This window comes from Apus apus, chromosome 4 (genome assembly GCF_020740795.1).
Source record: "Apus apus isolate bApuApu2 chromosome 4, bApuApu2.pri.cur, whole genome shotgun sequence".
Classification (NCBI taxonomy): Eukaryota; Metazoa; Chordata; class Aves; order Apodiformes; family Apodidae; genus Apus; species Apus apus.
The window spans coordinates 111,089,273-111,116,927 of NC_067285.1; the positions used below are offsets into that span (position 1 = coordinate 111,089,273).

The 27,655-nt window shown below is 38.9% G+C and overlaps 1 protein-coding gene across 3 annotated transcripts in view; it reads right to left on the reverse strand.

The window, feature by feature from the left end:
* Window positions 1-11,366: 11,366 nt before the first annotated feature.
* The window catches only part of CTNNA2 (catenin alpha 2), a 512,527-nt gene continuing 496,238 nt past the window's right edge, over window positions 11,367-27,655 (reverse strand). For all 3 annotated transcript variants that reach the window (XM_051617316.1, XM_051617315.1, XM_051617318.1), the window contains one exon: window positions 11,367-12,535. In XM_051617316.1, the coding sequence (XP_051473276.1) occupies window positions 12,248-12,535 (288 nt within the window). In that variant the 3' untranslated portion in view covers window positions 11,367-12,247. The remainder of the gene's footprint in view (window positions 12,536-27,655) is intronic.

Below are 27,655 nucleotides of genomic sequence, written 5' to 3' on the forward strand. Positions count from 1 at the left end.
AGTCTCTAAGGTATTTTCCTGGGTTATCCCTACCCAGTTACTCTCAGGTATCCAAGCAGCAAACTCAACAAAATGGTTTAGGAAAGAGGGTCACAAGGGTCCCTGCTGAGTGCTTTATAACAGGATAATACAGAGACAGTGATGAACCCTTTTCTTAATGTAATCACCACAGAGTGTATAATCCAGAAGGAATATTTTGCTTCTGACAAAGAACACTTTGAAGATGGTCTGGGATAGTGCTGCTTTGAACAATCATAATTCACAAACATGTGACAGCACTTCACCCTAAAACAAGGCATGGTGCAGGGACCATCAAGTCACTTTTGAGTTGACAGAGAAATGCTGGGAAAGGTGGTGGAGAGAAGTAGACTGTCCCTGGAGAAAGGGGTAAATCAGACTCCAGAATGGGACCACAAGAAAGAGGAAAGACAAGGGCTCAGGGAACACATTGCTCAGAGAAGGGCATCTCTGTGATGGAAGTAGGCATTGAAGGAAATGGAAAAGGAGATTATTTGAGGACTGAATTTGCTGCCAGTCAGAAAGCCAGTTACTGATGGAAACAAAGCCTGAATGCAAGGAGTTGGAAAGATAAAGTGGTTTATATGACGTTGGTTTTTTTGTTGTTGTTTTTGTTTTTTTTTTTTCCCAATTACTATCCTGTTTGCTCAAGACATTTTTGCATTTTCTTATGTTAAGAAATATTATGGCATATGGTCAAATGAGTCTGGACTTTTAATGGTCCTTTTGATCTCTGTAGGAAAAAATACTATGGGGAAAAGTCATGTCATTTCTGTGCTGAAACCCCAAATAACCTGGGCTTCTTTCAGAGGGTCTAATAATGCTGCTTATCAGGGTTTTACTGGCAAAGACTATGGCTGTGATGAAGTTCTGCTGCTTCTGGTTTCAGATGCAACTCAGGCAAAACTAACTTGGTTATCTCCAAGTCATGCTCTGTGGCACAAGAGAGAGACAAACTTAAAAAACAACAGAGAAAATAAAGAGAAACTTGGCTAGAACCTGAACCCATCTGAATGGTGCAAGATGAAGAACCATGAGAATTTCCTGTGTCATTGAAATCTTTCTGGTATAGGGGCACTTGATTCAAGCATTCCCTTGCAGAAATGTGTGATAAAGGAGAAAGACACTTGGCAAGACCATTTCCTGCATCCCAGGCTACTGAAAAAGGTTCTTGAATCCAGTCACAGAATGTTAGGGGTTGGAAGACACCTCTGGAGATCACAGTGTCCAACCCCCCTGCTAGAGCAAGGACCACGTAGGGCAGGACACAGGAACACATCCAGACAGGTCTTTAAATTCTCCAGAGAAGGAGACTCCACAGCCTCTCTGGGCAGCCTGTCCCAGGGCTCTGTCACCCTCACAGTAAAGAAGTTTTTCCTCATGTTGAGGTGGAACTTCCTGTGCTCGAGTTTGGATCCATTGCCCCCCCTTGTCCTATCACAGGGCATGACTGAAAAGAGATTGTTCCCACCCTTCAGATATGTATAAGCATTAAGATGATCCTCTCTGTCTTCTCTTCTTCAGGCTAAACAGCCCCAGGTGTCTCAGCCTTATCTGTGCTATCATGGGGGGGGGGTATTACGTGGTGGCCACCCAATTAAGTACGCATATATACCTAATATATGTATTATATACATAAATAATATGTATATATACTTACATAATAATGCTTCCTCCTGAACAAAAAAAAAATGCTTGTGAGAAGAAAGGACAGAAAAGAAGTCATAGTGGCTATACTTGAGACCCATAAAATCATCAGCAAGCAAGTATTTATTTAAGCAAGATCTCAGCTTTCAGTAGCATGACTGCAAACCTAAAATGTCTTGGCTTTAGCAGGAGTGAGAGGAATCTGAAGCAGCAAGGTGCTCTGCATGATTGAATTAATAATGTAGACAAGGCTTCCCAAATAAGAAACATCAATCCTGAAAGGAAGAAGGAAAATTCTCTGCAATCTAAAATAGTTCATCAAAAATAAATGTATTTTGATTTGAATGAGTTCTGTTAGCTCATTGTTTCCTGAACACAGGTTACCTACCACGAGTAGCCTTTTCTGTATCACAGAGGGTCTATTCTGCTTCCCAGCTCAGCTCTATCTAACAATTCAATTACCAGCCTTCGAAGCCCCTACCATCACCTTTGCAGCAAGCAAGTCCACAGAACAAAAACATAAATAGCAAAGTGTCCCGTTCCCACAGCCATTCTTGTACCACACATTCTTACACGGGAAGCACTTTTCATTCATACAAGTAGGTTTGTATCAGGAGCCTCAGGGGAAGCAATTAATTTTAATGGGAGGCATAACTCCTAAATAAATCCATCTCTTAGCCAAGGCATTAGGAAGGAAAGGCCAACTTACCCTCTGCAGCTTACAAGATACTCTGAGACATTCCCACATCAACTTCAGCATTTCCATTTCTCTTTTCAAGTTTAATTTATGTCCTCGTTGCCTAACGAGCTGCACTAAAGCAATAAGCCTTGATGAGGAGGGCATTATCTTGAGACAACTTAGTATGCCCAACACATGATGATCTGCAGGTCAATTATGAGGTCAATTAACAAACCATATTCTCAGTCAGACTTCTTTGGTAGTAAGAACAGCATAAATTAACAGGCTTTGGAACTGCCCTAGTAACTTTCTTTTTAAGTCTGAAAAGCATTTCAGAAAGGGATTAAGGAAAAAAAAAAGTCACTTAAGAAGGGATTTCTTCACATCTTCATAAAACCAAGGCATCAGCTTCTGAAATGGAGACAAATATCAGTCTTTTGCAGTTATATTTAAGTCTGGAAGTAGCTTTCTGCTTCATCTTTCTGTATCTGAAGGAAAGAACTTGAAAATCATTTTATCTAGCTATATAGAACCACTTGATGTGGGAATGTGACTCAGGCCATTTTTTCTAAATCTGATTTGTGTTTTCACCTAGATTCAGCTGGCCAATATAACTCATAATGTGAAAATCTTTATCCATTAAGTTAATTTACAGGTACCATGTAATTTCAAACCTAGACTTGGACAATTCCCATAATCCACAAAATATTATGGCTGGAAAATTTCAAATACCTTGACTTTGAAAGATGGTGAGCAGAGAGTGTAGCCTTTAAGGAGATGAGTTGCAGGTGTTGTGTGTTGATTTATAGTATAATACTGGATGATGTGATCTCTACAAGAATCAAGAGACAATTAAATAGGTATCAGAGTGTTTTGGTTTGGTTTGTTTTTTTGTTGTTGGTTGGTTTTTTTAGTGTTTTTTATTGACTTGTGCTGGACAGGGGAAAAAAAACAACAAACAACAAATAAATTTTTATTAAAGCTTCTTAACAATCACACTAGATAAATAAAAATTAGCTGAGGAAATGGATGGTGATGAAGTAGGATGTAGTAACTATGCATGTCTAAAAATCCAACCCAAGACAGTGCAAAAATAAATAAATGTTGTTTTCACTGATGAAATGTGTTGAACAAATTCACACAGATTACTGGTGACTCTGTGTGGGTGTAGACTAATATTAATATTTTGCATTCAGTTGTGTTTCTCTTACCATCAGCTGGGTTATGGGGGTTAAGTGAGAGTCTTCATTATCTACTTCTGATTTCAAGTTGATTAAATTTTAAATTATAAAGTCTCCATAAATCTATACTTCTCTCTAAAATTTAACATCAAATAAGCTGCATCCAAATAAATATTTCTTTAAAATTAATTAACTTTTTCCTTCACTTACTTCTATGGAAATAGGCATTATTCACATGACCCTGCCACAGCTTTGAGATTACTGTGTCCATTTCCTATTTGATCTCAGGATTTGATTTTTCAGGCTTATTCCAGGGTGTTTTCTCAGAGACAATAGAGCAAAACCTTTTTTCTCCTCCTTCTCAAGACAGTAATTTACAAGTTTTCAAGGTACAAACTATAAAGGCTTTAACATAAATGATGTCATACATGTGTGGAATATAAAAGCCTTTTCATGCCTCTTCTAAAAGTAAAGAAATTAGAAAAAGAATATAGCTCTGATTGCACTAAAGTCAAATACCAGTCCTAACACCAATTTCAATTGGTGAAAGTTATCAAAATCCACTTGAATCATGAGACTTGCTACAGTTCACAGCTCTCCTCTCCATAACACCTGAATCTACACTTGTGCTAGAGCATCTTCATGCTGAAGTGATGAAAATCTATCTCTATAAGAGAAAGAGTAGATAGAAATGGATTAGTTAAAGCAGGAGAGAATATTATAAATAAATAAAGAGAAAAAGCAATCAGCATCTTACCCAATAAAGTTTATTTTTAGTCAAGAAAATGCCTATGATTTATGAACTTCTATCACTTCTTCCCTTTGCTGCAGATGCTTCTTTCATATTGTGTACATGCAAAATAAGTGCTGAGACATAAGTTGGGTTTTCTTCCCACTTAATCATTTGACAAGTCACTGTTGCAGCTCAAAGAAAAAGAAAGATTTCTATGAGCAATAGAAGCCCTTGAAGATGCACACTCACACCGATAACACTGAAATCTCTTCCTATGCAATTGTGACTGATATTCAATGTGTAGTAGAGCTGATATGTAAGATATGTATAGAACAACCTATGATAGAAGACAGATAGAGAATGGTTTAGGTTGGAAGGTCTTTCAAGTTATCTAGTTCCACCCCCCTGCATGGGCAGGGACACCTCCCACCAGACCAGGTTGCTCCAAGCCCCATCCAACCTGCCCTTCAACACTTCCAGGGATGGGGCAGCCACAGCTTCCCTGGGCAGCCTGGGCCAGGGTCTCACCACCCTCACACTAAAGAATTTCTTCCTAATGTCTAACCTAAATCTCCCCTCCTCCAGTTATAAGCCATTACCCCTTGTCCTCTTGCTATAAGCCCTTGTCCAAAGCCCCTCCCCAGCTTTTCTGCAGCCCCTTCAGGCACTGGAAGGTGCTCTAAGGTCTCCCTGGAGTCTTCTCTTCTCCAGCCTCAACAGCCCCAACTCTCTCAGCCTGCCTTCACAGGAGATGTGCTCCAGCCCTCTGACCATCTTCCTGGCCCTGCACTGGACTCTCTCCCAGAGCTCAGGCAAGAAATGCTTCCACCAATGCCCACAAGCAAAAATCTGTATTTTAAATTGCTCTTAATGAATGGGGCCTCCCATAGTGTGCGAGATCCAGCTACTGTGATTTTTGAGGTACAGAGAACATAAATGTCCCTCCTGCCCCCCCCAGTAAGCAGACATCTGAGCACCCAAATCAGCTTAAAGCAGGACACTAGGAAAAGCTGGAGGGGCTTTTCTTCACAAGGCAAATAAATGGCTCCCTGAAATAGCACTGAGCATCTCCGAGCTCTGAGCTGCACATACTGCAGATGTAAGACCCTGTCATAGGGAACAAATGGAACTGTGAGGCACGTAGGCTTCACACAGCTCTATGACAAAGTCTAGTGATCTTAATTTATTCCACAACTACAGCCCAAATAACAGATCTTTCTTACATTGCAGACCAGGGCCTAATTAATAATGAAAATTGTGTATGACAACTAGCAGGGTCTCTGTCAGCTCCTGCAGGTTCTTAACACTGGGCTATGTAATGCTGACTGATGGTGGGAAGTCAGGCTGCTGGCAAGCTAAGGAGTAAAAGGAGCCTGTGGTTTTAGCTGGAGGCTGTGGTTTAACTGTGGTTAACGTGTAGCCAAATATATGTATATACAAACACAAACACATCTATATGGGTACACAGGTACACAGATATATATTTTTACATAGAATCATAGAATGGTTTAGGTTGGAAGCGACCTTAAAGATCACCTAGTCCCAACCCCCTTGCATGGGTAAGGACACCTCCCACCAGACCAGGTTGCTCCAAGCCCCATCCAACCTGCCCTTCAACACTTCCAGGGCTGGGGTTGCCACAGGCAACCTTGCTTCCTGGGCAGCCTGTTACAGTGTCTCACCACTCTCCCAAGAAAGAATTTCTTCCTAATGTCTAACCTAAATCTCCCCTCCCCTTTCAGTTTAAAGCCATTACCCCTCATCCCATCACTCCCTACCCTTGTGAAAAGCCCCTCCCCAGCTTTCCTGTAGCTCCTTCAGATACTGGAAGGTGCTCTGAGGTCTCCCTGGAGCCTTCTCTTCTCCAGGCTGAACAGCCCTAACTCAGCCTGTCTCTCATCATCTTTGTGGCCTCCTCTGGACTCACTCCAACAGTTCCATGTCCTTCTCGTGTTGTGGGGCTCCAGAACTGGACACAATACTGCAGGTGGTGTCCCATGACAAAGACATATTTGAAAAGTCAGGCATTGGGATCTTCAGAGATCTTAAAAACTTCATATGTCCTATACGGAAGGGTCTTGTGACATCTTTGTGACATTCCAGCTAAATAAAGAGAACACCTGCTTCCTGGGGAGCGGATTGCTACTTGGTAGGTTTTTGGCCAGCTAAATCTCTATTTAGCCTGGGAATTTTTGAGCGTGCATGCACACATGAAGTACATGTAAATGAAACCAGACAGGGTTAAAGAAAAATCATCAAATTCATTAAGGGAAATTAAGATTTTTAAAAGATGGATTTTTCCCCCCTCCATTTATCATCCTGTTAGCAGCCAAATCCATCTTTCAGTGAGGAGACAGAGCCATTAACACAATTTAATATGACCTCCTGGAAATGCAGGCCAAAAAACCTTTTCTTCATAATTTCTGCATGAAATATTTCAGGAAAAAAAAAATCATAACTCAAATATATCTTTCTAGCAAAGTAATTACCTTTGAATATTATAGGAGGCTTTGGAAACATGACTTCATTTCTCTTTCTTCTTTGTATTTCATTTTTAGTGAGCTGGGATAAAGCAAGTAAATACAAACATTGCACATTCTGCATAGGCACTTCTCAAGTCCATTACTATGCAGAAATTACCAAACAACACTGGAATTTTTAAATTTTACCCAAAGGGAGAAGCACTCACCTATGACACCTCACCTAACAGTATCAAAAGAAGGATACATTGTTCAAGTAGTTAGATATTTATTCCTTTAAAGGTATAACTAGAGCACAAAAATACATTTCTACCTCCTACAGCTTTTATCAAGCTGTCAAGTTCTCCATAGCTTGATGTTGACTGAGTCATAAAGGGAAAAATATCTAAAGCAGAAGAAATGTGTGAACCCTTGCTTGAGGATGCACTTGGTCATTCAGTGAGAAACCAGAAAAATTCTTGACTATTCCTGATCTCTGCAGGTTCAAGCTCCAGTATGTGCTTAACTTCCAAGTAAATGATTTAAGTCACTGTTAAGATGACATGGGATGCTCTGCCTATCCTTGGACACAACGTCAGCTGTGACCTTTCTCTTCTGGACAAACTACCAATGAAGTTCAAACCAACAGACTTCCTCTCTTCCATCTTCCTTCCATTTCCACACACTTATCAGATCTGAAGGGTTGTTTGAAGGCATATTTACAGAGCTGAGGGAGAGACATTGCTGGATTTCCACTATAAGACACTAACTTAGATTCATACTGGGGGGGGGGCGGGGCATTTAAAAACAAACAAAAAACCCCATTAAAAAAACCCATCCACACTTGGCTTTGCTTTAAAATCCCATTGAAATCTACATTTTTGTATGCAGAAATGTAATTTTAAGGCTATAATTATACATCCTTTTTATTAAACTCAAGTTTCATAGAGATAGAGGAAACTTGTTTTGGCCTGCTTTCCTGTGGAGATATAAAACTGTGTGCAAGATATATATATATATAAATATCCACCCAGTATTTTTGTCTCAGTGGGATTGCTTCCCCACAAGATTTCCACATCTTTGTCCACCTCTTTCTAAAATGTGAAAGAACTGAAGTATTGATTTTATTTCACACTCTAAGGACACGGTAGCAAGAAAATACTGGAGCAAAATTAAACTGTGCTGGGCTTTATCCCCTGCTTCCTTATTATCAAAGCACTTGTTCAACTTGAAGTATATGAATACTATAATTAATATGCAGCCAAGTACTTAAGTTTATACATAAGTTTTATGATGTAATTGAGATCACTGGGGAATAAGAAAGTGCTATGTATGAGTAATGTACTAGGTTATTCTGTTACACTGAGGTTTCATTTATTTGTCCCATCCAATTCCTTTGTAGTAATATGCCTTGCTTGGTAATAGACCTGTAATAGATTTAGCTTTTTTAACTCTTCTCCTCACTTTCAAATTCTTAATTTAATAAACGAGCCAATAAAGAATCTAAATAAAAGTATTTTGAAAGTTAACTAAAAGTCCTCAGTGAAGGACTGGCTGTAGTGACCATTTCCAAAATCCACATACACTATTTTATGGTGATTTTACAGAATCACACAGAATCATAGCATGTTAGGGGTAGGAAGGGACCTCTGGAGATCATCAAGACCAACCCCCATGTCAGAGCAGGACCACCACAGAATCTAGGGCAGGTCACTCAGAAAGGCATTCAGACAGGTCTTGAAATTCATCTCCAGAGAAGGAGACTCCACAACCTCTCTGGGCAGTCTGTTCCAGTGCTCTGTAACCCCCACAGTAAAGAAGTTCTTCCTCATGCTGAGGTGGAACTTCCTGTGCTCTAGTTTGCACCCATTGCCCCTTATCCTATCATAGGGCACGACTTAAAAAGAGGTAGTTCTGTCCTTCTTGACACACACCATTCAGATATTTACAGACATCAATAAAATCCCCTCTCAGCCTTCTCTGCTCTAGACTAAACAGCCCCAGGTCTCTCATCCTTTCCTCATCAAGCAGCTGTTCCAGTCCCTTAATCATCCTTGTAGCCTCTGTTGGACTCTCTCAAGTAAACCCCTGTCCCTCTTGAACTGGGGAGCCCAGAACTGGACACAACACTCCAGGTGGGGTCTCACTAGGGCAGAGTAGAGAGGGAGGAGAACCTCCTTCAACTGCTGGACACACCCTCTTGAATGCACCCCATGATAACATTGGTCTTCTTGGCCACAAGAACATATTGTTGTCCCATGGATATTAGAATTAAGTGTCTTCTAGATCTTAAGATTTCAAGATGGAGAGTCCATGGGATGAATTCTTGGTTGGTGTAGTCAATTGAATTGTTGAGATTTTGGCAACGGTGACATTGTGAAAATGGATTCCACAATTTGTGTATTCAAACCAAAAGTTTGGTTTAAGAATTCATGTCACCCCTAATTTTTGAGTTATAAGGATCAGTGATTATTTGCTCCTTATTTACTCCTCTCATAGCTTCACGGTCTCCATTTGGCTCACACCCAGGGCTAAACTGAAGCAGTTGCTCTCTCGCTCAGTGACCCCTCTCCAGTCAAGAGGGAGAATCAGAAAGTGGAGAGAAATACCATAGAAATATAAACAGATGTAATGAAATAACGAACTAATACAGAGACCAACCTAAAGTATATGAACTTACACTCACCCTAGTCCTCAGGGCTTGGCAGAAAGCCAAGAAGGTAGAGCTTCAGGAGACCAAGCTTCCTATACTCAGCACAGCTCCTCTTATTCTGAGCACAAGGTGAGTGCTGTGGGATACACCTGCTGGTCAGCCTGGGCCAGCTGCCCTGCCTGGAGCTCCCAGCTGACTCAAGGCTGCTAATGGCCTGTCCTCCATGGCTGGTCTATGATTGTGTCCCAGTGAGACCAGGACACTACTGATGACCTTGAAGAAACTGGAGATTATTACCTTATTTAGTGTCTCTACATGAAATTAATTCCATCCTTCTCCATATATGTTTCCATCCTACACCATTTCTTCTTCCAGAGAAGCTGATAAAAACTGTGTGAAGCATTCAAATGTAGGCACATCCCTTATGTACACTATCACCCCATATTTTCCTCTTTCTCTGTTAAACTTCTTCTTATAAATTGTAACATTCTGCTGGCTTTACCACATGAGTTCACCACTGAACTGGTATTTTCTGGTTGGATTTTGGTTCTTGTTTTCATGTGTATTACTTTTCATTTATCAACACTTTATTTTATCACACCACCGTGAAGATATTTAGAGCACAGATGGGCTCCTTCAGAAGGCAAATAATCCATCCTTAATTAGGACTCTAGTTCAAGAAAACTAAGTTGCCCAATATCAGACACTACTTCTCCTTGTAATTTTGCAGGCACCATCACTACTTTACAGAGTGACTGATAATGGATTCCTTGTATTACTGTCTTCCTCTTTAGCCATGGAGCCTTCATCAGGGAAAACTCCACAACACGTGTTCATAGATTTTATTGTTTATACTTTCTTCTCAACATCTCTAAGTTTGAGATGCCTCTTATTGCAACCATTCAGTTTTAAAGCAACTGTGCAGTTAATCCATCCGTTTTAGACCAAAACACTTCTGAAGAAGTACTATGACTTTTATTTGTGGCCAACTTGCCTATTTTCTTTTTTCATGCACCATACTGGGACATTTTTATTTGTCTGTTATTTGCTATTTTTTCTTTAAACTCAGTATCCATATTTCATCTCTCTAATTTCCTTGGTAAAGATCCCAGATTACTTTTAGGTAGATTATTGGCACCACAAGTAGTGCCAGTTTATGTCAGACTACAAGGGGAAGCTCTTCATGGACTTCCCCACATCTTCTGATGTATTTTGATTCCATGTACAGTCACTAGTCTGGATTGGGGAGACTTTTTATTTTACAGTACAGCTATACAAAGCAAAAATAGTGATTTCCTAAAAGGCCCCTGAGAGTACATTTCTTTCTAAAGACTGTGTAGGAGGGCAATAGCACAAAACTTGGTCTGTTGCTGTTCTGAGGAATAGTCAGTGTAGCTGAGCCAAGCAGCCAAACAACACTCAAAAACACTGTAATGTCACTTATGGTGTAACTCATTGTTTCTCATAGTGTTTCAAATCCCTTAAGAGATCATGAATGTTTTCATCAGTTGTTAATATTTAATTATAAGAAATATAAACACACCCTTATTGTTTTATTTTCATATACACCAAGACCTTTTCAGAACAATAACACAGCCTCAGTAGTTGGGGCAACTGTTGGGGCTAAAGGGGAATAAAAGTAGATAGTGCATTTCTTTCTGCAGTGGTCTTTATACAGGTCTACACAGTGTGGCACAACAGATGATTTCCAAGCTTCTGAGATGTCAGCCTTATAAGCTTCATCAATTGAATTACCTTTATGCTGTTTCTGAGGTGTTGTATTCAAACAAATAATTTAATCCCACACTTGACACGTGTGTCTCACATATACTGAGGTTTAAATCTGTCTCAGATTTAAGCTCTTTTTGACCCACTGGCCATGTTTGGTTATCCTGGTTATGAAAACTGAGAAAGTGAATGTAAGGTTGTCTCTCCTTCACTGAAAAATTCTGCCATGCTGCAGGAGATGCCTGTGCATTAGAAGAGATGAGCCATGTTGAAGATTCCAAGGTTAAATGAGTTTATTGAGTTAGTGGTTACAATGGTATGTCAGATACCTGTAATCCAAGCTACACCTACATATTTGCCTCTAAATTCTCACACTGTCAGTTTCCGTGTCTCTAAACATTCCACCACCAGGTCTTCTATTACTAGTATTATAATAATAATTAATAATCATAATATAAAAGGCAATGTCAATCACCATATTGTGCTTCATACTCCACCATAAGGAATTCAATTGGCAAAAGTAAACCTCTGGTCATATTAATGGGATTAACTGAAATGTGAGCAATCATAACACTACTAGAATATAAAGAACAAAATATGGTTTAAAAGAAGCATTTGTAAGATGAATTAGTTTGTATCTCTTTTAAAAATTCACTTACTATAATGAAGATGACTTAAAAGTTATATCATTTAATTATTGGGCCACACATTTAAGCATATTGGCTAGTACATTTTTGCACTGGAACAGAAGCAATACAAGCCTTTATGGTCTACCATTACAATTCCTTTTTTTTTTTTTTCTTTTTTTTTTTTTCTTCACTTAATATACCTGCCAACCTAATGTTTCTTGCATGCATACAAATTTCTGGGTTTAGATTTGAATTTATTATTTAACTCGTACGTACCCCCGTGATGCAAATTCTTTGGCCAATTCAAGGCTATGGTTTAGTTCAAAAAGTAAGCTTGAGATAAGTCCATTTAACAGCAGAGGAGAATGCCCTGAATTTTGGCATTGCAGAGAGTTACTTCAATAGAGTCTCAGGTAGCATGCAAATGGGCACTGCTTCCCCCCACCCATGCCAGACACACACAAGTCAGCAGGTATGCATACAAAAAGAATATAAAACCCTCCTGGTAAAGCTGAGTGTTTTAGAAGGAATCCATAGCTTTAAATTCACTTAAGGCCTGTACAGGGGAAATATGTTTCTTCTGGGACCCTCTTCTCACTCTTGTCTGATACTCTTCTGGTTTTTCTCTCTTTACTAGAGGTTTCTTCTCAGGGGCTTTCATTTTCCAAGATACAACTGGTGAGTTCACTGCAGCAGTACCATAGACCTTCTGGTATTTAGTAGAAGCCACATATGATGCTTTCACTGTAAGGACCACAGCATTCATCAGATTTTTAGCTGCCTGGATGAGGGAAGTGGCACTGTCCAGCTACAAACAGAAAAGAAAATGAAATACAGCAAGGTTACACCACGACTGGATCACTGGACCATTTCCTGACTGAAGTCTGGATACTCTCAGATCTCATTAAAGATGAAATGAATCCTCTCCCTCAGGATTAATCAGGTAGCCTGTGGTAACAAGCACTGGCAACAACAGGCACCAACCTGTAAGACTGTGCTACCTCACATTACATTTTTAATAATTCAAAAGAAAAGCTTGCTTGGTTTTTTTGTTGTTGATTCTATTACTACAGGTGAAGTTTCTTCTTTTTTCCCCCCAAAAAATAAATAAATAGTAACTTCTCCTTTAAACCTTTAAAGATTTACTTTTACATGTCAGAGGCTGCAAAACAGGTCAATGGGGATTTTTTCCCAATTGTTCAGGTTTGTTCTAAGTCCTGCTAAGTCCAGGATAACACCCCCAATGGTGTCTACAGGAACAGTGTGAGGCCAGTGCTGAGCTTGTTAGAGAATCCCATCTTAAAAGATGAAAGGAGATTTTGAAACCCCTGAAGAAATAAAAAGACAAAACAGTTAAGTGCAGGTTTTTGTAGCTACTGTAGTATTTGAGCTACTTATGTTCACAAGGAATCTTACTTTGTGATTAGCAGACTTTTTGTACATGTACCCTTGTGTTTCTCCCATGCACAAGTCAGCCTGAAGTTCCTGGGTCCTCTGGATTTGAGAGGCTTTAAGAACATGTTGAGCTTCATATTATTGGGACTTCCAGTCAAGAAGCTTCCATCACACATTGAAATAAAGTACAGATCCCTGGCCAAACTTTTTGAAAGGATTTAAGCATAAAATTGGACTTCCAGAACAATGTCTGAACATTTCAAAACATGAATTAGGCACTTGCCAGATCCAGCAGGACATCCTCAGTTTAGCTGGTGCTAAAAATATGCTGTTAAGTACTGTAGCCACCCAGGTTATTATTTAGGAGATATCCCTCTCCCAAAATGCTGAAAAAGTGGGATACACTCTTTGTATTAAGTTTTTACAAGCCTTTCCCAGTTTGTAGAACCCTTTTTGGATCTAATGTTATTTTAACTCTTTTAATTCCACCCCACTTGCTCAGTAAATTCCAAGTTATTTTTAATGAGCATAAAAAGGCCTGTCTCCCTCCAAACCTTTCCTGTGCCATATTTTGGGAGCATAGGATTCCTTAATATGAATTATAAGCAAGGAAAGCAGGATAAATAATCATCATGGAATAATAAAAAAATGTATTACACTTCCCCTCAAGTATTCTGAATAATTAAAAATAGGGGTTTAGGAGAAACCTCTTTCTGAAGTGTCAGTGACCGATGTGAACAAGAACAGACATGACAGAAAGCCTGTGTCTGGAACCACATGAATCTCTAGACTTACCTATTTATTTTTATTTCCTCATCTGTGGCCTTATACTCATTATGAATCATCAAACACATAAACAGCTACATACAGTGAGAGGAAAAACAAAAAAGCTTTTTAATGATTTTCACATACTTGGTGCCATTCCCTGCAATGCAGAGTTAATTGCCTGCCCCCAGTAAATATTTTTCCTCAGCACTAATTTGTATTTTCTGCTAGCAAAAGAAACCAAGTTAAAAGATGGAAAATTACATTATATGGCAGAAACATGACTGTTCAATAGGCAGTAATGAAATATAATTCAGTGTAGTGTTATACTATAACCACAGTACTGCATGATTTAAAAGGCAATCTGTATGTTTGTTGGCAAATAACAGATCATACTCTATTAAATTAGGATATTCTAATTTATTGCAGAGATCTACAATCCAGCATTATTCATTGTTAAATGATTCTGTTAGTAACACTGGCGGATTGTTATTGAATATAAAATGATACCATCAAATAGTATTCACTTCATCATCAGTGGGGACAAACTCATTGGATCAAGCCTATATTGCACCTTCCTGAATAAACTGTATTTATTGAAGGTTTCTAATAGGTTTAAATTTTCCAGTGTTTCTTTATGTAAGGAGTTCTCACAGCTGTTTTACATGGTGCATATGGTAAGGAAGAGAATGACTAAAGGAAGCATTTTGAAATGAGGAGGCACCTAAATTAGATGCCTAAATCCATATAAGGATGCTTCAAACCATACATCTTTAAACACATGAATGATTTTATGGAGGTGTGCAGGAGCATCTACCTCTGCAAGATTGGTTGTGGACTACGGTGTTGTCTTTTAGAAAACCGTGTTACATATTTTGATGCCATTTTAATTACTTCTAGTTTCAATATGTTGTTACAGTAGATAAGAGCTCCATATTTTCACCACTATTAATCACATTTTAACATGCAGATACTAAATCCTTGCCCTTAATATCCATTCACACTGTGAAATGCTTTCAAGTCTTGGAATCAGAAAAGAGACATAAAAACCCCATAAGAGCATTAAGCTGTGAGTGTTCTCCAAAATCTCCTGGTAGCCATCCCACGTGTCAAATTTGGCCACCTAAGCAATTCCAGTGATTTCCTTATTGCCTTCAGCTAGTTGCTTGTATTATGGCTCAGTAAAGAAGAATTAAACTGAATGAACATCATTTCAATTCACATGTAGATCTTCAGTTACTTCAGTTTTAAGCTTTGCTTTGTAGTCAGCAGAGCAACAGTGTCATAAAGCTGGAACCAGGCAGCAGTGAATCAAACCCTTAGTGCATTAATTCCTTAGAAAATCTGGGCACAGAAACATATGCACTTTTTCAACCAGATAATGATTAAAAAAAAATAAGAAGTTAGCATTTCAAATAAAAGTACCAGTGGGAAGTTGTTGCACAGTACAGCAGGCAAACTTGACTCTAGCAATGGTTGGGGAATGATGACTGCAAGGATGGCTTTCTGTGGTAACAGCAGGCAGGGGCTTCCCTTGCTGCACCAAGTAATAGTGTTATCTCCTGCTTAGATCTCTTTACAAATATGTTTGCCTCCATTTAGGAGACAAAGCCCTCTTCAGCATAAGAGATAAATTTCAGCTATTGGCCCATAAAACTCCAAGAAAAATTAAAAATCCATAAAGAAGCCAAGAATCATTGCACTGGAGACAGACACTTACCGAGGTTCAAACTGTGATCTACGCAGGGAAGGCATAAACCATTCAGAAGAAAAGATTTTGCTACAAGCTAACTTTGTAATTAGGGAATGCAAGGGCAGTACATTGGAGCAGCAGAGCCTCTCATCTGCCAAGAAGATAATTTCAGGTGTTTTTTCCCTCAAAAAAACCCCCATAAGGCTTTGGGGAGTTTTTGATCTGCTTTCGATCTGTGTTTTTTCCTGCACTAAATACAGAATTTTCCAGAATCTTGTGACAGTCAAGACTTCTTGCTTCTTATACATCTACACATAATCAAGTAAAATAACTAGCAACTACAACACCAAAATAGCTGAAGAAGCTGGAGAGAATAAAGCTGGAATTTTTTCTCCTTAACAGTAAAGCAAATCATAAGAGATGTTCTCCCAGCCACTCACACCACTGGAATGGGCAAGAATTTTACCTGAAAAAGGAATTATTCTCCTTAGAAAGGAGAAAATTTAACTTCCAGAGATACCTTCATATTTATAATAAAAATATATATACTACACAAGGGAAACAGAGAAAAAAACTATCTGTATTTCCAGTGAGCAACAGAATCACAGAATCACAGAATTACTGAGGCTGGAAAAGACCTCTGAGACCATCATGTCCAGCCTCTGACCTAACACCACCACATCAGCCAGACCATGGCACTAAGTGCCACATCCAGCCTTTCCCTGAACACCTCCAGGGATGGTGACTCCACCGCTTCCCTGGGCAGTCCCTCCCAATGTCTGATCACCCTTTCCATGAGGAAGAGCTTCCTAATATCCAACCTAAACCCCCCCTGGTGCAGCTTCAGGCTGTGCCCTCTCATCCTGGCTGCCTGGGAGAAGAGCCTAGTCCCCACCTGACCGCAACCTCCCTTCAGGTAGTTGTGGAGAGTGAGAAGGTCCCCCCTGAGTCTCCTCTTCTCCAGGCTAAACAGCCCCAGCTCCCTCAGCCTCTCCCTGTAAGACTTTCCCTCTAGTCCCTTCACCAGCCTCGTTGCTCTCCTCTGGACCTGCTCCAGCACCTCAAGATCCTTCTTGCAGTGAGGGGCCCGGAACTGCAGACAGGACTCCAGGTGAGGCCTCCCTAGTGCTGTGTACAAGGGGAAAATTCCATCCCTACTCCTGCTGGCCACACTATTCCTGATACAAGCCAGGATGCCATTGGCCTTCCAGGCCACCTGGGCACACTGCTGGCTCATGTTCAACTACACAGTATAGGTAGTTTTAAAAGAGCTGGTTGTTTAAGCATGTTCTGTATTAATATTGTTGATTTTAATAAACCTTGAAAAGTGGGAAAAGACACCAAAAGAATTGTAGTAGGAAACTGCAGTCTGGAAATATTTAGCTGGGCCAACAGAATGACCTGTGACATTACAGACCAGTTCAGCTGTCAGCACTTTCAAATCAAATCATGCAACATCTATGACAGACTCCAGAAATAAAGGGAGGAAAGAAATGCAGTTAATGGTAACCAAATGGTTTTGTGGGTAAAAATATTTTCAAAGCAACCAACATCATCTTTGATGTGATCAAACTTTGCATTGCTTAAAGTACTGCTGATGATAAGACTGGACCTTTGAAAAGTGTTTTGCTTGGTACTACATGGCAGCTTGATTAAAAAAATCAGCTGATACAAAAGCAACAAGGCACATACAGAAAGATTCCAAGTTCTCCAATAGTTAAGCTTCCAAAAGTATGTACATACCAAAAAATCATTGCTAAACTGTGCCTTTTGCAGTGGACTCTTGGAGACACCATTTGTCAGCTTCACAATAGTAATATTTCTGTTAAAAACTGGGAAGGAACACCCTTAACTGAAGAAATGTGCAGATAGCCCAACAATTGGGAAAGTGGTAAGTCAGTGAGAGGGCAACTGATTGATATAGAATAAGCTGGTAAAGATCAGAAATATAGATTTCAGTTTGGCCAGTTTTATTGCAGATGATACGTACTTTTACAATAATGAACTTTATCCCATGCAGATCCCAGGAAATCACTGAGGAGGATACTGATGAAATAGGTTAAATGACCATATTCAGTTTGTTTTGTGTCCACAGTTATGGAATACTGAGTCCTCAATGGAAGATCAACACTGGGGAACTGGAAAGAATTTAAAGAACCTCAAGAACAAAAAACATCTTTTATGGAAAAGATACACTCAGCTTTGTCTTTTTCCATGAATGAAGTGCATGATTAAAAGATGAGATGATCAAAATCAACAAGTACTAGTAAGGGAAAGCTGATGAACATTCCCAGTTCAACAGATTAGATAAAAGGAACAACATAACTTACTGGCTGAAAGGTGAAGAAGATAGTTAGTTTAGTTATCAAAATTAGCTGAAATTTTTTAGCAGTGATATTAATTAATCAAAATAACTTATAAAAGATAGTGATTATATCTCTAGAAATTGTGAAATCAGTGTTGGATGGTTTTCTTAACAGGTACACTCTAGATTAAGCATAACTATTGGACATTTTTAATGCACTTTAATTCAGGGAGCCTATGCATCAGTTATAGAAGAAGACACCTTAGATTATGGCCCATATTGACCTTGAGAAGTATGAAAGTAAAAAAATTAGTAGTTATTGATAAATAGGTCTTATTCTGGTTTGCATGGCACAGATTGGAAAGAGCAATTGTAATTTATTTACCAATTTGAAAAACAGCCTGTAGCCCTTTGAATACTCTTGGCTAAGACCTCATTTTTATGCCTTTAGCAAGTAATTTAGGCATTGCCAAGCCCTTAAAGCTATCTGTGAATTCTGGGTGCATTTCTTGTTTCTCCTCCTTCTCAAAGCAAATTCATATTTTGTGGACAGGTATAATTGCAGTTACCACAAACCAAAAGTCAATTAAGAGCCTCTAGAGCAACTGAAGTTACATGGAGCAATTATGAATCTGGAGGGTGAAAATTCTCTTTTCCAAGATTACATTCTTAGGCAACAGAACATTTTCCTCTCAGCTGTGCTTAATAATAAATCCAGTCCTACATATGTATGTAAGATCAATGTAAGGAAAAGATCTTATTCATAATACTTATGTCTTACATTTCTGTGGCACATTTTATGCATAAAACTTGATACTATTAGTGACAGCCAGTGTAAGAATGGCCTATTTGCTATTCAGATTCACTCCTCCTGGTGGTAGGAGACATCTGCTATTTATCAGCATTACTATGGAATGGCTGAAATGGTATTTCAGTCAGTCACTTGAAAACATGCACAAGGTTTTGGCTGGATATGAGCCCATTGTGAGAAAACTGTCCTATATATTTGAAATTCTATAACAAACAAAAAGTCATTACTTGGAATGTATTGTGACCACAATGTTGTTAAAGAGAGATTTGTGGCTATCTAGAGAAAAAGGTATAATACTCCTCTTTTCCTAGCAATTTATTTTCAAGTTCGACTGTGATTAACTTACTCCTTTATATATATTGAATATTTCATGCATTTCATGGGGGTAGTTGTGTTTTAGATGTGGCCAATCCACTGAATAACTGTCCTCATCTGCATTTTTTCAGTTGCAGGTAAGAAACCCAGAGGGATTCCCAAGCACATTTAGCTGTGTTTAACAAAGGCTGCCATCTCTTAGGGCAGCAGAAAGCACAAAAGTATACTGAGATCTATGGGTATTTTCAGTTTTCAGTGGCCCATTAGCATTTAACAACACATTTCATTTACAAGGTCAACAGGTTATCAACTCCTTTATGACAGTTTGAAAAAGCCTAAGCATATAAAAATACTCCCAATGCTGGCATTCCCAATAAAAGATAAACAGACATAATACAGAAAATTTGTAGAGATGCACTTATAAAGTTGATTTGCTAATCCCAGGCTATTTTAAAAGAAAAAGGATAAAAGTTTAAATGATATCCCACTTTGAGGAGAATACTTAATTTGTAAGTAAAACCAATATATAGATATAAATATAAAAGACAATTCAACATTGGATATCACTCAAATGGGGGGGTGGGGGGGGTGGGGAGGGGGGCGTTATACTTCATTTACTAAATGAAGATATTTGAAGAGGAAATCTAAGTTTATGATAAAATAAGATTACTCACCCTGTATGGTTAAAGAATATGACCCAAATGCCCTCAAATGTCTTCAGCACCACTATCCACATGGAGCCCTGCATATCTTTTGCTTCTCCATAAGCATGCAGGACAGCAGGCCATGCTCCAACTCAGAAATGCTCAGCTACTAGAGACTGTACTTAAATTTCATAATGGGTGCCAGAAAGCTTACAAATATTTCTTTTTTTGAAGGAGAAAAAAATTACCTTTTTGCCTCCTCAGCTGAGCAACTGAAACACGGGCTTCAAATGCATGACCACTTGCCTGTTTGCTCCTCCTTCCTTTGTCCTCTCTTCTCCTCTCATCAATAGCTGCAAGTGGATGGATCTTTAACAAGAAGCCTCGCAAATAGCCTGACTCACAGGTTATAGGGTAAAGAATCCAGTTGTCTTTGGCCCAAGAGCATAGGACACTACTAGTGTCCTATGGGCATCTCCAACTCGGCTGTCCAGCCAGGCCTAGTAAGTTGGTAGACAGCTAGTATGAGTTCTGGGCAGGACACAGACACATATTTCCTTCCTTTAGTCCATCCAGTTTTACATATGATTTGTTGTGCATGTGGAAATCACTGACTGCCCTTCTTATTTAGACATTATCAAAATGTTGTTTTCATATCAATGGCTGATATTCCATATTGTCAGTGTTTGTCCTTCTAATGAGCTAGCACGAAAACTCATTTTAACAACTGAAATGGTGACATGAAAATAAGACAACTGTAAATAACTAAAAACTAATGTAATCCAATTCTTTTTGTGAAATATAATTATTACTGTCTTCTCTCCAGCCTGAGAGTTCCCAAAGGTGAAAAATATATTTTGGAATTTTTGGTAATATTAAAGTTTTTCTATTGATCAGCTGTACTTACGGTCAATACATTATTTATACAATATGACATTACTGCTATAGCACACAGTTCACCATTTTTCTTGTAGATACTAATAATAATGTGGGTTATTTTCCTCAATGTTTAATAGCTGGTGCAGTGAGCAGGGTCCCAAGAAGTCCTGCAGGGACTTTTAAGAACTTTAAGAATTTAATCAAGGAAAATATTTTGACCCATAATGAAATATATCTCAGAACCAGTTCTTTTTCTTCTGCTCATTATTTGCCACTGCGCTGCAGGAAAAAGATGCTAAAACAATACAATCCATATCATGTAACAGAAATGCTGTAAGGATCATATATAGCACTGAATTTTGTAAATAAGTTTATCAGTCATTTTCACACTACAACACTGCCTCAAAACTTTCAGAGTCTGTTACTGAAATAGGGTATTTGACATCAGTCTGAATGCCCAAACATCTAGAACAATTCCACAGACCAGGGAAGAAATCCTCAGTCGATGAAGTGCAGGAGTTTTGTAGATGGGAACAGGATTTCACTCTTTTGCCAGCCCTCAGGTTGTGCATACTACATGTTTTCTTTGCTAAGGTTGAGTGTAGAGGAAGAAACACTTTTTACATTAACCTGCCATGATGGCTCAAAGTTTTCTTCTTCTAGATCTGCCTCATTCTGATTAGAACTAAAGCCTGGAGGATGATGCCTGTGATGGAATTCCATGGACAAAAGAAAGGATTTTCTAATGGCCATCACAGTTGCAATACTAATGGCAGAAAAATTAGTACAACCGTGTTTACAACCTTAAAATCACTCTGTTCTATGGAATGTTTTGATCTGAATACCTGGATGATGAACAGGAAACAGACTTTCATAGGATTGATTTGAAAACAGGCTCCTTACTCAACTTCAAGGCAAACCCAAAATGTCTGCAATAAAGATAAAGTCTGAACTATATTTGACAGGGTAGTATAATTCTATGATTTTGTAAAAGTGCCAGGAGTCTTACTGGAGAAAATTAGAGTAAGTCTGTGGAAGTTCAGGATCAGTCCTAATAAAAAAGTCATTAATACAAGACTGTATGTAAGTGGTCTATGTATTGCCAGGATTGTACACATCATTTCACACAGGGATTCATCCACCAGAAGTCTACACAAGATATAACACTGTCTGAACCTGATGATGCAGATAGAAAAGCACAGACAGGATTCTGTTAAAAGCATCTCAATACAAATTTCCACTTTCATAGCCAACTGGAGTTAAATTTGAAAGAGGAAATTCAGGATATTGAACTAGTCCATGCTACTGGCTTCCATCCTCTTGACTTGAATAATATGTAATCTGAAGGTAGATATCATTTTTAAAAGCACATAATAATTAAGTGCTCTTTCAAATCGAGTTTCAGAAGAAAACCTTGTGTTCTTTACCTGGAGAACAGGTATAATAACAAGAAAAGCATGTCTTCCTTACAATCTTACCTGAAGGGAGTCCAAATCACGTCTGGTTGGCTGGAATTTGTACTCTCAATGATAAAATGCAGGGGCTTTGGATTAAAAAAATATCAATAAAGCACAGAAACACTATCTTCTTTCCATAAAAATGTGCTATCTCCTGCTATTCCTCCTGACTTTGTCACAATGAAAAACAAAAAGAAAAGCAGCATAATGCAGGGCTTTGGACTGCAATGCTGAGAAATGTGATATTTTCCCAACTTCTTTTTTAATTTGTAAGTGTCAGAATGGTATCTGTCTGTGAGTTATCTCCATGTCTTCAGCTGTGAGGATCCGTCACATTTTGAGGCAAATTTGCTCCTTGCTAGCTTCATATCTCTAAGGTCAGGCTTGCCCAGGTCAGCACAGAGAGCTGCTCTACAGGCATAGCTGGCTTCTCTCAGGAAAGGACTTGGAAACAATACATCAAACAGAGTTAAAATGAATAAAACAAAATCCTCCTGTAGAATGGAAGATAGTGCCAGGACAATTGTTCCTTGCTTCCTAATGTTGGCCTTCTGTTGTTCACGTATATTTTATGTGTCATAGAAGCAAACAAAGGGCTTGATCATTCCAGATATTGATCACTTCTGACATGATAAAAGGCTTTTCCTTACAGTGTTGCTCAGCTCAGCCAGTGGAAACATTCCTTTCTCTGATTCCCTGAGCACTTTTCAAAAGTTTACAACAGTAAGCAATGAAATAAAAAATAAAAAATCTCCACGTTAGTCTTTGAGGGAGCCTCATTTCAGCCTTTCAGAAAAGTCCTAGCTCTGACAGATCAAGCTTCATATTATATCGCAAATCACTTCTAAAGAAAATTCTACCATTTTATTCCAACTACAATATTCACAATTAACTGCTCCAATTTTTTACCAGCTCAACCTATGGTTAAATAACATTTAGTAATTGTTCCTTACTAGAAGGTTTGTTTCCTGGCCAATTGCTGAATATACAACTTGTGAATGCATTTGTTCATTAAATGTTTAACTTTAGCTAACACTGAATTAGTTACTAAAAACCAGAAAAACATGTAAGAATTCCTGCAGACTGAAAACAAATGAAACCAGAACAAACCAGAAACAATTACAAAGGCTGCTGCAGTTCACAAGGAAAGAACAAAGATGACAGCAAATTAAGAATGAATTGGAATGAGTAAAATCTTGCTCTGAATTCTAAAGGCTTGGCTTCATTACTCACATTTTATTATTACTACCCTCGAGGTAAAACTTTTTTTCCTTACATCTAATTGAAATCTCAACTTACAGTTGAAATTCAACTTGTCCCTTTTCCTGTCAACATGAACCTCTGACAAGTGCTCTTCTAGATCCTCCAGTTAGGTAGCTGTAGACAACAATCTCCCTTTAGTCTTACGCAAACGTATCTAAAAGAGTGGATAGAGATGTGGGTGATTTAATTTTCATTGTTACAAGAGCAAGTGTTTTATCCAAAGGGAATAAAGGGGAGTGACTGTAGGAGAGAGGAAAAAAAAAATCTCACTAATATTTAATCGCTCACTCAAGTTAGTTAAGTTCTGTACTACTCTCTACAGAAAACATCTGTGTTAAGAAATCCTGATTTAATCAGTCTCTCTTTGAGGTTCAGTATGTAGTATGTTGAGGTACAGTATTTTTTCCCTGACCAACAAATGCAGAGGTACTTAAAGCCTCAATAATTCACATAACCCAAATGGTTTCTGTGCTTTTCACCTTAGGACAAGCTTCCCTACACAAAACAAAATTAATTAAATCACATCTCCAACTCTTCCCTCTAGTCCAGAATTTATGTAAAGGAGATAAGGGTATAAATTCAGCTGTTATTTTGAAGAATGGTGAAATGAAAAAAAAACCACACATTTGCACTGGCTCTTTTCTTACATAGTTCTTACCTAACTTAAATATTGTACGTTAGTCATGATAACCTGTGGACTTGTCTGCACTTACTTGGCATCAGGAAAATTGTGACTGTCTTTTAATATCAGTGAGGATCCAAGAGCTGCTCAGAGCTGGTGGCACTAGAACCCTAAGAAGCATTTTTTTCAGATATCTGTAATTTACCAACTTCACTAGAAATGCAGGCAAGAAAAATGGGGCTGCTCATAAAAAGTATTGAGATGATGTGTTTGGTGACCTAGGCAAGGTTTTCATAGTTTTCATTTCTACAAATATCATCCCAATGAACTCCATTTGCTGGATGAAGGCCTTCCAGACTCCACTTATGCTTGGTGGAGGAGACCAGAAACCATGGAGCACTTGAGATCTTTCAAAGGTTCATTTTCTGTGAAGAAGGGCCAGACTACCTCACCTTTTAAATTATATTTAGACATCCTAAACTGCATTAAATTCTAACAACAGGACAGTGAATTTGGGCATAGATGCTCAACATCTCTACAAAACTGTCCTTGGATTTGCTCAACAGTCCAAGAATTCAAACTTAATGAACATTTTTGAGATTATTTTCCTTAATTCTTCTCTTTTGATCCCCAAAGTGTCAAATTGGGTAAAACCACATGTTACAAAATATATAAATCCCTCCAGCCTAGATAAACTAATGAGATTGGGACCCTGAGAGAGCTACTTTATATAGGTAAATGCTCCTTATAAAACAATTTAAATATTTCTATTCAGAAAAAATAGGCAGTTTCCTTTCTCCAGCAGCTAAGTTCCCAGAAAGTATATATCACTTACATATAAATAAATATACTCTCAAAAGAGCCCCAGGGCCAATGTCTTGACTCTATTCTTGCCTGAATACATGGCTCAATTCACCTACCCATGCTTCTGTCATTTATTTAAGGTGTTACTAATCTAACTGGTTGTCAGCATCTACCTGAAACCACAATATCTGCTCTATAGAAATGGCCATTGATCTCCACGAATCATAAAGGAAGCCTGGAGTGAACATCTCAGGTGCAGATGCTTGCACTTGGCTAGATGAATCACTCCCCACATAGCAATGGAGATAATAGTAAAAAAATCTCCAAACAAAATCTTTCTGAATAACAAACCACTCCATTTTCATTATACCATAGACCTACTCTCATATTTTGCACAACTTGAGTGGGACAGCCTTCCCTGGTAGTGCAAGATTTCTTTCTAACTCTATTATTTTTAACTGTTCTTCTTAACTACAGTGATCTCTTCCTCCTGTTTATATTTTTTTAAATTTTTATTTGGTCATCCAGAGTGGAAACTGGAATATGGAGTGGACAACGGAGAAAAGTGGGTCTTGAAATTTATCTGAGTCTTGGAGAAGAATGTAGTGTCTGAAACTCATTGTGATTCTATAGAGCTTTTCTGCCTTTCCTGTGTCACAGAATTCCTCTTTGCAGAAAGGGAACAATAGAATCATAGAATCATAGAATCATGGAATCATAGGGGTTGGAAGGGACCTCGAAAGATCATCTAGTCCAACCCCCCCGCCAGAGCAGGGACACCTAGAGTACATCACACAGGAAGGCGTCCAGGCAGGTTTTGAATGTCTCCAGTGAAGGAGACTCCACAACCTCTCTGGGCAGCCTGTTCCAGTGCTCTGTCACTCTCACAGTAAAAAAATTTTTTCTAATATTCACCTTAAACCTCCTATGCTCCAATTTGTATCCATTACTCCTTGTCCTATCACTGGTCATCACTGAGAAAAGCTTAACTCCATCTTCTTGACACTCACCCTTTACGTATTTGTAAACATTGATGAGGTCACCCCTCAGTCTCCTTTTCTCCAAACTAAAGAGACCCAGCTCTCTCAGCACTATTTCCTTCTGCTTTCAGTTTTAAAAGGGTACAGGATTGACAAAAATCCAAAGGATTATGGTTGAACAGAGCAATGTTTAACATATTTGAGATGCAAAAGTCCCAGAAACAGCAAGTCTGGGGTGTTCAGGCAGCCCTAGTTCCTCCAGCCACTCTGCTGAGCCCAAGTATAATTGAGCATTTTTGCTGACAGTTCAAACGAGCTGAGGTCGAAGCTTAAAAGGAATGCGATTCAAATCAACATGAAGAGCCATCTAGAATGCTGTGCACTAGCTTTGTGACTTCTTTTGCTTAAACAAGATGAAATTGAAAGTAATTCAATTTGAGTCAATGGTGTTATATCAGCCTGAAACTGCAGCAAGAGAGGGCAGGGTGATGAGCATCTCTCTGCCAGCTGACACGGTCTGCAAACAGATGGTGCATTTCACAGCTCTCCCTCACTTTTCATAAAGAAAAAGAAGAAGGTAAGAACCAACCCACAAAGTTTGAATTCACCTTGTAAGAGAAATCAGCCTAGCCTGGCAAATACAGAAAATTTGGGAATTTTACATATCTTAATCATACAGAAAAAAAATGTTTGATGCCTATTTATGATCTTGCATCATTGAAGTATTATTCACACCTTGTCAGCATGACACAGGAGCAAATCTGTAATTTAAATGTTGACCTGCTTAAGTATATAGGTATAAAAATACTACTTACTGGTTTTGCTTTGAGTCAGTAAAACATAATGTGCTTGCAAACATAAACCAACACAATTTTTAAGAATGCCCTATCATGAAGTAACATCCACTTTGCAAAACACTTCAGAATATTCAACTCATTTAAATTAGCATATATTGGAACGAGTTGCTCAGATGTTTGCTTTCAAAGGTTTTCATATTACACACTAAATAAAATCTAGGCCTTACTATATTTTACTTTCATTTATGTACACGTAAATAATATACAATTAAACATCACAATTGACTGAATACACACTCAACCCAAAGCTGCAAAATGCAGGAATCTGCACTTTAGATGTTTTAATTTTTTTTTTTTTTTTATCATAGCTGCCAGTAAAATAATTTAACAGGGGAATTAGCTCAGTAAATGAAAAATTAGGCTATTTATTCTCCCCCTGTTAGGTTACTCAGGCAAACCCACATCCTGGGGTCGCATGGACAAAAATGCATTAGATTTGGCACAGGCAGATTCCAGGTTAATTGTCATTTTGAATATCACTCCCTCTACAAACTCCCCCCATACATAAATCAGTCAAATGCTGATTTGCTCATAGAATCATCAAGGTTGGAAAAGACCTTCAAGATCGTAAGTCCAACCATCAGCCCTACAACCCCTAACCACTAAACCATCTTCTGAAGCTACATGTCTACCTGTTTTTTTAACACCTCCAGGGGTGGTGCCTCCACCACCTCCCTGGGCAGCCTGTTCCAATGCCTCACCACTCTTTCTGTGACAAAATTGTTCCTAATATCCAATCTGAACCTGCCCTGGCACAACTTGACCCCATCTCCTCTTGTCCTATTGCTGGTCACTATGGAGAAGAGGCCAACACTCACCTCACCACAACCTCCTTTCTGGTTGTTGTAGGAAGCAACGAGGTCTCCCTTCAGCCTCCTCTTCTCCAGGCTGAACAGCCCCAGCTCCCTCAGCCTCTCCTCATAAGACCTGTTCTCCAGACCCCTCATCAGCCTGGTTGCCCTTCTCTGCACCCTCTCCAGCACCTCCATGTCCTTCTTACACTGCAGTGCCCAGAACTGCACCCAGTGCTCGAGGGGCAGCCTCACCAAGGCTGAGTAGAGGGGCAGGATCACCTCCCTGGTCCTGCTGGTCACACTGCTCCTGATGCAGGCCAGGATGGTGTTGGTGTTCTTGGCCT